This window comes from Thunnus albacares, chromosome 14 (assembly GCF_914725855.1).
Source record: "Thunnus albacares chromosome 14, fThuAlb1.1, whole genome shotgun sequence".
In the NCBI taxonomy this organism is placed as follows: domain Eukaryota; kingdom Metazoa; phylum Chordata; class Actinopteri; order Scombriformes; family Scombridae; genus Thunnus; species Thunnus albacares.
The window spans coordinates 15,152,552-15,163,768 of NC_058119.1; the positions used below are offsets into that span (position 1 = coordinate 15,152,552).

At 42.2% G+C, this 11,217-nt stretch overlaps 2 protein-coding genes across 3 annotated transcripts; one reads left to right on the forward strand and one right to left on the reverse strand.

Moving 5' to 3' along the window:
- Positions 1-6,030: 6,030 nt before the first annotated feature.
- Positions 6,031-9,226, reverse strand: LOC122997318 (arginine vasopressin-induced protein 1-like). 2 transcript variants are annotated; one of them, XM_044373388.1, is made up of 3 exons: positions 9,024-9,226; positions 7,475-7,834; positions 6,031-7,346 (listed from the first exon to the last, which is right to left on the reverse strand). In XM_044373388.1, the coding sequence occupies exons 2-3, from the start codon at positions 7,822-7,824 to the stop codon at positions 7,088-7,090; spliced, it is 609 nt and encodes a 202-aa protein (XP_044229323.1). In that variant the 5' UTR covers positions 7,825-7,834; positions 9,024-9,226; the 3' UTR covers positions 6,031-7,087. The 2 variants fall into 2 exon arrangements, with proteins under 2 accessions (XP_044229323.1, XP_044229322.1); XM_044373387.1 differs by having other exon boundaries at positions 7,475-7,837; positions 9,024-9,224.
- Positions 9,227-9,466: 240 nt separating this feature from the next.
- Positions 9,467-10,618, forward strand: marveld1 (MARVEL domain containing 1). The gene has a single exon (XM_044373389.1). The coding sequence runs from the start codon at positions 10,094-10,096 to the stop codon at positions 10,589-10,591; it is 498 nt and encodes a 165-aa protein (XP_044229324.1). The 5' UTR covers positions 9,467-10,093; the 3' UTR covers positions 10,592-10,618.
- Positions 10,619-11,217: the final 599 nt, after the last annotated feature.

Sequence of the window (11,217 nt, forward strand, 5' to 3'; positions counted from 1 at the left end):
TACAAAGCCTGAAACCAACCCCTGTCCCTTCTCATTTTCTCCTTGTCTTCCCATATTTGTATTTATTTAATTATTATGAATAAAACTAACACATAGGCAAATTCCAGACTTGCCTATGTGTTAGTTTTGTCCCTGTATGCTCTTTCTGTGGCACATCTAAAAGCTGTAGCTCTAGGGTATATTATAGAGGGATTATGAGATGACAATGATGACATTAATCTTCCGTCTTTTTTTCTTCTATTTTTTTTCCTCTCTTTAATGTTTGACCTTGTCTAATGTACTTTGATGTTTAGGCCAGGATGGAGATGTTTAAAGTGCGGGCTGGACATGAATATATATGATGCTATTGGCTCCATGATCCGTCTGATGGTGTATGGGCTGGAAATGGGAAGACTTTAGCAGAGGGGAGAGGGAGGATGAATGAAAAAAATGAAAACCTCTGAGGTACTGCTCTTTATATACTCCATTCTTTTTCAATAAAAAGCAGAAGAAGAAGCAATGAAAATAAGCCATCCCATTATATCACTTGCATCTGCCAGTAAGCCCTTTCAGATTCAACTCAGCACCACTTTTCCCTCTGAAAAAGACCTTTCATCATACCCTCTGAACCACTGCAGAGCTGTTTTTGTTCTCACAAGAGTTTATGTTCAGGTATATTTGTGTCACTTTGTGGTTTGGTCTGTATGCAAGGATTCACATATGTATGTGTGAGTGTACCTTTGTGTATTTAATGTTACAAAATGTCCCTATAGCTGAGGTTGTGTAGCTGTGACAGACTGAAATTCAAAAAGGTCACTTAACAAACTGCTGTCTTCTGCTCTGTCACATGTTTAACAGATATCATCCACCTTCCTTCCACAAGGGAAAGCAAAGCTTGAGGAAGACACAGCATACAGGGGTTAGCATGTATAAGTATGTTCACCCATGCGTATTACTTCATGCGTGCCAGCAAAAGCACTGAGTCTGCATACATGTATGTGCGCTACGTGACCGAGTCTGCATGCAACTTTGTCCGTTAACTCAAGGTTATTCTGTGTATATTATGTCACTGGCTCAGAGGTCTGTTTTGAACTGAATTATTCAGATGTGCTTTCCCTCTTAGTTCCAACCCAGTGGTACATGTTAATATGAAATTAGTCCCACTTTACCCCGCTGATCTTTATGTGCATATGCTGTTACTACACATCACAATGAACCAGCCCCTGCAACCAGATCTCTGAATAAATCAAAGGTTGCATCATGTCAAGTTGTGTGAGTCAGTGGGATGGCAGCGTTTTCTCCTGGTGCTTTTTGCACTGATTGAGCTGCCGATGCTGCATTGGCAATTGTTGGCAAGTATGTTAATTATTTACAACCTCGTGGTTGAAATTACAGCAAAAACACCAAGACATAGTAGTTTGCATGAAGCTAAAATAGCACACGGGACTTCCTTCCTTCCTGCACTGTACTCTGAACTGCTGTTTTACAATGACCAACTCTATCGGGTTTAATAAAGGCTAAAAGGGGGTTGCAGACAAACAAACTGACTGAAATGATAATTTTTTATCTAGCTTGAGCTTAAGGTGCTCAAGTTCAGGCACTATGTGATTTATGGTTTGTTCTGTCATTTTCTAGCCTAAGCAGTGATATCCCAAACATAAATCATATACGCTGGAACCCTTCCCTTTTTTGTGCTTCCACCATGTCTTTTCCTCTGTTAATTTTGCAACATTATTCCTGTCATTTATATTGATAATGTTAATGATAACTGTTCTTTCCTCCTACCTACTCCAGTTTCTGAAACTTCCTTTTATAGATTTATAATTACATGATTACAAATACTATAAGCACTACTGTTGTTCCAACTATGACACCCAAATTTGATTGGTTTACAGGTGTTCAGTACAGGTTTTACCTTTTATAAAAGTCTCCACAATGCATTGGCCACAATATTAGTGTAAAATGCACACTATAAACCTGTGCCTAGGCAGTTGCATGTGCACACAATATCAAAATAATATTACCAGGAAGATTATGATGCATTTCTTTAAAAACTGAGGCTAGAGATGAAATATTTAATAAAGAATAACCTCCAAAATGTGATCACCAAAGAGAAAATCGTCCCTTTCATTTATCAGCCCAGCAGACCTCAAAAAATACAGTAGGTGATGTTGCTCTCAGTTAGTTTTACAGGTGCTCAAAAAGAGTTCTGTTATTTAATATTTAATAATATGCATATTAAACCAGGGAAAATCCAGTCAGCCTCTAAAGGGAACCACTCTTCTATGACCTTAAAACTACAGACAAATTGTGTTACAAGTAGCTGCGCATAATGTCTGGCAATGGTCTCTGTGTGTGTGTGTGTGTGTGTGTGTGTGTGTGTGTGTGTATAATTCTGTATGTAATGTGGGTTCAGAGAAAGGACAAAGAACAAAGGAGCAACACAATCGTCTGACATGTGACCTTACCTATGAAAGTACAACGAGGCTGCTTTTAAAATCCCTTCCTCTCTTGGCCTTGACTCACCCCGAACCCCTGTGAACGGTTCAGGCAGCAGGTGTGGGCAATGCAACGTAATTTTGTGTGATGTGAGGTTGGCCGTACGTGTTTCTCCTCAGCCCAGAACAGCCCTGAAGGCAGCAAAGCATGAAGGCAGACAGAAAGGTCTCAGATGTGGAAAGCAGTTTGACCTTCTGCATACAGATTGGAGGCACCCGGGGTCGGTGTCCATTTTATACCAGAGACAGGTTCAACTTTCATTTTATGACCAGTAAACTTGTACATCAAGTCTTCTCTTCATAGTTTCAAGAAAATAATCCCTCCTCCACATCAATAAGGCAGGTTTCATTTCTGAAAGGTTCGATAAAGAGTTTTTGTACTGGAGTCTCTTTAAAGTGAGTAAACTGAAAAGGTGCTGGCCTCTGCTCAGCAGGACACTCTTGTTGAATCATGTTTGATGTTCTGCGTTCACCTGAAATGGGGGCAGAGAGGCAGTGCCATGCCCTTGTTTAGAGACTGCAGAAACAAGCGAGAGCCTGAGCTGAACAGTACTGAGAATAAGAACAAAGGCACACAATGACACAGAGGAAGGAATAACAATGAGTGCTGTGCCGCAGTGTTGTGTGATTCTACCATGAACAAAGACACAGAGTGTAGCACAGGGGTTGCTTGTGTGTGTGCACGTGTGTCGGTTTGCGTGCGTGTTTGGGATTATTATCAGAGTACGAGGAGCAAGTACTCTATATATCATTTCACTAATTACTGCTCCGTGCTCTAATTACAATGCAGCAGGGACATATTCAACTCTCAGATCCTTGCTTATGTATAATCTCTATACAGCTTCTGTTGTCAATCATGTAGAGACACAGAAAGAAAAAAGCTTGTCTCTTCTTCTCCCTATCTTCCTTTTTGAAAATATGCACTGCTCCCTTTGCTCTCCATACAGCTGTCACTTCTCTCTTTCGTCACTAAAATGTCTGGAAAGCAATACCAAAAAAATAAGAATACGTTTCTGTTAAAAGAACATCAGAAAAAAAGTTGTTCTCCATTGATATGGAAGTTATTGGGTTTATTTAGGAGATAGGCAGCCTCTATATTGCTGATTTATGATCACCACAAAATAAGATTTGATCAAGATGCAAAGTAGATGCAAAGTTGATGGTCCGCTGTGGTTTTTAAGAGAGGAATTGTAAACTGGGCAGTCAGCCTCTGGCACATTTTGTCTGTTTTGTTCTGAAGAAGCTGTGCTGAGCAGAGAAATGGGGCTACAGACATTTATCATGGCAAACACAATGAAAGATCACAGGGGTAGGCACAGTAAGAAGCACAACTTGTTAATTCATAGTATGTTTCCAGACAGACCAGCACATGGCTGGACAGCAAAAAGTGTATATGTCTCACTAAATTAACAGCCTGTACATCTCACCTTATGTCCCAGCAATGAATAACTGTAAAGGAAAAAGAATCTGCAAATATTTATTTAGTTTACTTTACCTCCTGTTGTTGAACTGAACAATAAGTGCCAGAAATACATGGCGTTTACAAATGTCCCAAAGCATTACACAGAAAAAGCCTCTTTTCTCTGTCATTTTCCATTAACTACAGAATTGGGCTCATAATTTTGGAAGCATAAAGATTTTCATTTATATGCACATAACTTAGAAAACTGCTAAGATGTGCATGTTGCCTAAAAGGCGACATTGTACCACAGAGGAGTCTCAGTTTGCCACCGACTGCTACTGTGTGCAGAACTATAATAGCTACAAGTACACAAGTCAGCATGACTGGATTTCTCTCTGCAAATCTGTCATAATTTAACCTACATTTAGATGCCAGTTTATCTCTATTTCAGATGTGTCAATGCAAGGTTTTCATTTTATTCTACATCTGACCAGGATTATTAGTCCACTATTACCTTTTGAGGCTGAACTAGGGGTCACTAGTTCAGCATGGGGGCTCAAAGAGTGGGCCCTGGTACCCTTAACTGGCTCTGGTAAGACACAGAAAAGGGCTCTTTCGGCTGTATTATTGCTAAATCATCACTCCACATTTTATCTATAGTCATAAGGTTTAAGTACTGACTGAAAGACTGGAATAGGATAATTCACCATATATGGGCACCAAAATGAGGTCTTTCTGTGCAATGAGCTTAATTTACAAAACAAGGTGAGAAGCTCAGCACATTGGGGATTACTTCAGAGTCGAGCTGCTGCTTTTCAGCATTCAGGGAGTCAGCTGAGGTTTCAGCACCTTATAAAGCTTTCCAGCAGATGCCTCAATTTCCCAATACACCAGCCAGGCGCCACTGAGGACTTTATCTCCCAGATGACCTTTGAATCTCTTGGCGTCACCCAGGAGGAACTGGAGGAAACTGCTGGGGAAGAGGACATCTAGTGGATACAGGGCAATCCAAGTCTGAAAGTCTAAATTCACACGTAGTCTGGGACATGAAGTCCTTCCGGTGCACACTAGATCTACTTGATTCTTGACTGACCAGACTGAGTAGTAAGAAACTCGATGGAAGGATGGATAAAATGGCACATGTAGAAATGTAAAATGCTGACAAATACAGAACTTTTAAGACTTCAAACAGCTTCTGTGACTGAAGTGGACTGTTGTTGCACCTGTGTGAAGCTGCCTGAGGGTTTGGACATTTGCATTCCAGATAAAAACTTTTACAACTCATTAGCCATCACTACATATTTATGTAATGTGATAGATCTGGCAGAGGAGTCAAGTTAAACACGAAAAAGCTAAGACCAACAAGATTACCTATTCATCTAATTAAATTAGTCTGCCCCTTTAGCTCGGGATAACATATTCTGAATACTTACAGTTTTCTGTGAGAAAGTGTCTGTGCCATGCATGACAAAAAAGTTACCTTCTGACTCAATGATCTGCTCTTCCAAAACAAAACTTTTAGTGCCATCTAGTGACTGCAAACTGACTTACATGATGGCCTCATAAACAGTCCTGACCATTGGATAGCAGCATTTGTTTCTAATACAGCTCTTCCAGCAGTCCTCTCTTCTCAGAGAATCTACTACATGAGTCGTAACACATGGAATGTGTGGGGTTGTTTTGATGACCAAAACAGCCTTTTCACCCAAAGTTCAATCATTTAAATCCTTAGAGCTGCTGAAAAGGCATGGGTGTGTGTCTCTATCCATCAAAAACTGCTGCTGAAGTGCCCTTGGACAAGGCACTTAATGCTAAACAGCTGTTCAGTGCAGGCTGCAGCTCCTGGATGTGAGTATATGTAATCATATGAATATAATCTAGGACAGTGCTGAAAATCAGCAAGCAAAAACAATTGACTTTCTTTAGTTTAATAATGCTGGAAAATGTTTAACTGTTATCTTCAATCACCAAAAACTGTGTCCATAAAAACCCTCACATCCATTTTAATGATTTTCAGTAGACCTACTGTATCTCTATGTCCTTTGATGAGGTTTTGAATAGCAAAATGATTTACTAGCTTTAAGTGGTTGCTGTGTTGTTACTACTATAAAACAAAGAAACAACACAAACCAAACAAGAAAAAAGACAAAATATCAATACAAACACTCACTTCTTTATTACCATAAATCTAAAAATTACACATCAAAACAGTATTTTCAAAAAACGTCATCAAGTTTCCAGTAATCTGATGAGGTTGGTGACAAATAGTCTTTCACAGGCACAGTGGGATTTTACACTGTTACCATTCAAAATTTAATAACAGAAAAAGTCCGTCATTCCCTGGACAGTAAGAAACGCTTTTGAGTTTGGCCTTGCAGTTATTTTTTTTGGTATCTTGGCAGTGTTGACCACCTGATGATTTATTTTCACCAAGTGAAAACTAGTGGCTGGCTGAGGTGCCTGATGCAGCAGTTGCATGAAAGTACAAGTACAGTACAAGATATGTGACATGTCATTAAGTCTGAGTCAACGTGTCCAGTGACATGTTATGTTTGGTCATGTATTACTATATCTTATGATACTTCCTACTCTCTTCCCAATTTACCCAAGTAGTTTGAATTCAAAATCAGAAGTTAGGCTCGTTCCAAGCTAACACACACACAGTACATCATCTCATACATGTACATCTACGTATATGGCTTTATTTGTGATACAGGAGGTGACTATATCTATTGATAAGTTAATTCACAGTGCAGCCATACATAATAACAACAGTACTTTCAGACTGATAAACACTGGGTCATATAAAGATGGAAACATTTATAAAATAACTTCAAATTACTCACATGTTCACTTCTTGATTTACTCCACTGAACAACAAAACTACTTAAAATGACATCACTGTCCATATCCTGATCATTTTGGCGATAATTATCAGTATGCGAGCTTAGTGTGAGTGGTAGGATGAACTCAGGAGAACACATAAGGCATTTCTTGAGAGGCAACCACAATATAAAACTGTCAGTCAGAGTTTTGTGTCTGCAACAGGTAACAGTGCAGCACCATGAAAGGACAGACATTTAGGCAGCGACCATGTTGCTCCTCCTAGGAGTTAATTCAACCTTGTTCCAGCGTCTCATCACATCAGAACAGTATTCAGGCTGTGCAGACCAAAAGCCAGTTTGACATTTCAGAGGTTTTGGTCAAGTCAGTGGAGTATTCGGTGGAGGTATCTCTCTGGGTCGTTGTCTCCTCCTCTCCGTAGTCCTGAGCCAGATCTAACTGGTCTCTCGGATGTCCCTGTGGGGCCCTGGCTCTTACTTAGTGCCCCCGTGGCCCCTGTGCCTCTTCCTGTTGTCCCTACCGAGGTGTGTCGGTATGGCTCTGGACTGCCGTGAGCTCCGGCCTCAGAATCACTCTCCTCCGCAGGATCCTTCCCCTGGCTGCTGGGCAAGTTCTCCCCAATCCTGAACGAAATACATCATTTTGTTTAAGAAAATATGAAAAGTGACGAGAAACTAACTTTGTTTACACAGTTTGGTGCATCTATAAATGAATCGATGCATATGAAACATCAGGTTAGCTGTGTTTCTACCTGAGGTGATTGAAGGCTCGCAGCCAGTGTGAGCCAAGCACGTCTCTCCCATTAGTCCTCAGCCCTCTGCGGTGACTCCGGGCCCTCAGTCCTATCAAAGCCTGGGCTAGTTCAGCCTCGTCTCTGTGGCCCCAAACCAGCTGGGCCCTCTGCTCCGCATCCTGGTCCCCAGCCGCTCTGAACAGCCTCTGGAGCTGCCACAGATTCACGTTGCTGAAAATGTTCCCTGAGCCAGCCTTCCTGCTCCGCCTCTCAGCCAGCCGCCACAGCGGGGAAGGGCCCGCCACCGTTGAGGGCGGAGGGGATGCGGGTCCGGTATCCATCCGAAGAAACACAGGGAAAGGTGGCATACACTGGACTCTGCTGTGTGGAGAATCAATCAACAGTTTCAACTTATTATGATGTGTTTACAAAGCAACAGATGACAAAAAAAACCACAAAAAGGAAGGTGACGCATAAAGTACATGAGCACAGACTGCGTCACAACACCTACAGACAGCTGCTGGCACAAGTGAAACGCTGCCAGTCAGATGCAAATCTTCTGCTCTGATTCTTTAATCCTGCTTTAGGAAGTGAGTGACGAACTGCACTTTAAAGCTCATTAAACTGCAGATGGTAACTTTATCTTGCTTTACTCACATATGCTTTCAAGTGGGACACTAACAAACGGGTATTAGTTGAGTGACCCGAGGTTACAATTAAATATGGGTCAGCAGTGTTTCCTTTTCTTTCAGTTTGACAGAATAATCTTAAACTCAAGGTCTGCTTACTAGCTTTCTTCTGAGCCTTCAACTGCAGCTCATGGATGGAATTTGTACAGATGAAGACTAGCTGCTCAGATTATTTTTGTCAAACTACTATTCCCAAGATCAAAAACTAACTTTCAAATTCACTTTATTCTGCACCCAGAGGTGCAAATCTCCTGCTTCCTTCATTAAACATTAACCATTTATTTATATATGTTTCATAACTTACTCTGTAGACACTGTGATAGATTCAGATGATGTGTGAATGTACTTTTGTTATCCATTTCTTTTTTTCTTTTTTTAAAAATCTTTTTACAGGATAAGTCTATTCAGGAACAGAAAAAACAACACACTGTCCTGATTGTGACTCTTAAACAGCCAGTGGGTTGTTTGAGGACAAGCTTGTGATTTTTTTAGGCTACATTAGACAGGCTACAGACAAATATCTTAACTTTCTGACCCACTTAGTTGCATTAGAAGTGGGTTAACATAAATCAAATATCACCTGATAAGCTTTTTTTCTCTCTTATATCCCTCCCACTTAGGTCTTTAACTGTGTTTTGTTTGCATAACAAACTGTTAGGGATCACTGATGCAGATATTTGTTGCAAAACAGAAGAACAAATCTCTACAGAAAAAAAAGGGAAATATAAAGCCCCTGTAAGATAAGATACGATGCATACTGAATTTTATTGTCCTGTCTGCAGCAGTCCGTTGTGTTTTTTTTATTAGGCTGTGGATAAAAGGCAGTAAACAGGAATCCCGTGAGAGTCGATGTGAAAAATGAAAGGTCTTTGGCTTACCCGAAAATGAACTATTGGAGGTTATATCCACAACAGTTTGCTCCTACAGCATCTCCCTCGGCGCTCTCGTTCTTCCCTTTTCAATGGGAGCTTCCACAATGGCTGAATTGTGGCAGGACAGTCTGTTTATGTCCCTCACCTGCGATCAATTTCTGTCCTTGAGCCGACTGTCAGTCACAAATCAATGCCATCCAGTGGCCAACGAGAGCAGAGATATCATCTGCTCCCTCCTGTCCGGGATGAGTAGGGGCTTTATGACGACCAATCACGGGTCCAGGGAAGGGGGGGGAGAGGGAGGAGGTTTGGCTCCGCCCCCTCGGCCACGTAGGGTGTGTACGCTGAAATCCATTGACGTCAATGAGCCCGGCTGGCACGAGGAGCGTCTGTCAATTATGTGACAGAGAAATAACATGTGAGCATCCTGTGCGCAAATACGCAAACAGGATGACGCATGGGCTACTAAATATCTAGGCTATATGAACAAACCTCGTATTATTAAACAGATTTAAACTGTTTCTTTGTTGTATTTTATCTACAATGGAGTGATAGGGAAGAAATTCAGACTTGTTTACGTGAAAGCACTAAAAGCTGTTGCATATCTGGGATGTTTAAATTCAATAACCTATTTCTCAGATGTACATCTTGTCATACTTCACTTCTGCATGAACAGAGAGGTCACACCCCGCGGGGGAAATACAGCAGCAGACGAGTGGACATGGATGCGTCCAGCAGTCCAGCAGAGGAGGAGCAGGCTTTGAATTACAGGCCGCCTCCTCTCCATCACCCAGCCCCCTACACAGACGCTACATTCAACGGAGGAAACGGAAAAGACGAAACATACAAGAAGGTTTTTCATTTCAAAACCCCGGGGCTGTGGAAAGAACAGAGAGTTCCCTTTTTTTTAAACTTAAACTTGCCCACTTTTGGCTTCATTGTCACACCACAAACCAGGCATTCCACTCTGTTATTTCCACTTTTTTTGTCATCTTTTCGCCAGCTGTTTGCAGCTGGCAGAAAGCACCCGCCCTGTTCGGGAAAAAGGGACCGAGAGTGATCGGAGGAGGAGAGAGATGCCACCCCAACCTCCCCAGCCGCAGGTGAGGACGAATATCCTGAAGTTCGTCAAGAGCTTTTTGGGAATCATCCGGATCCTGCAGATTGTGTTTGGAGCCGGGCTGTGGGTCACCATCGCCGCGAACAAATACGAGGGATCCATCCACTTCGTCCTGTTCGTCGCTGTCCTGTTTTGGCTCCTCACCCTCGCCCTGTTCTTCCTCACCCTCCTGGACAAGCAGGATCTCGTCCCGATGCTGGGCGGCGAGCGCTGGTTGTCCACCAACCTGGCGCACGACGTGGCCGCCGCCGCGCTCTACCTGCCGGCCATAGGTGTGATGATCTACAAGACGGATCGCCACTCATACTGCAACCTGGAGCAGTACAAGCACAACTGTCTGTACAAGGTCTACCTGACGGCCGCCGTGTTCGCCTGCCTGTGCTGCCTGGCTTACCTCCTCTCGGTTATTTATGGGGCGTGCAGGAAGTGTAGAGGAGAGCAAACGGTGATCTGATGAGACTCAAAGGGGGGTGATGGCAACAGGGAGGGAGGGAGGGAGGGAGGGGGGTATGGGTGCATGAGGGGTATCCACAGCAAGATGAGGAATAGTTAACTTCACTGTAATTTAACTCAACAGCTACTCTAATCACACGTTTCTCTCTATTGTCTCCACACACCACCAAACCTTCCATCTCGGCGGAGAGGCAGAATCATCAAAAATCACCGTGTGGCCTTCTTGTTAGTTTATTTAAGGGTTGTTGACCTGAAAATATCCAAGTAGCTCCAGGAGCAGAGGCCCTGCCCTAAGCCACAGGATGGGAGACTGAGGGAAGATGTGTTTAGAGGGCATTGTATACAATCTACCACCAGAGAGGTACAAGAGTCACGTTTTTGTCTCATTGTTGTGGTTAAAAGGAAAAGGTCACAATTTTTCAAGTCTGTCTTAAAACAATAGTAAGGTGGCTATATAAATATTGAAACAGATTTTGCTTGCTGTGATCATTCCTACTGTTCATATTGACCATTAGTAGATCCCTTCATAATGCGCTTAAAATGTAGGTGGAGGCCAAAATCCAAAGTTTTGAGAAAAAATGTATTTAAAAGTTTATCCTGAGATAATATGAAGCTTCAGCCATCTGT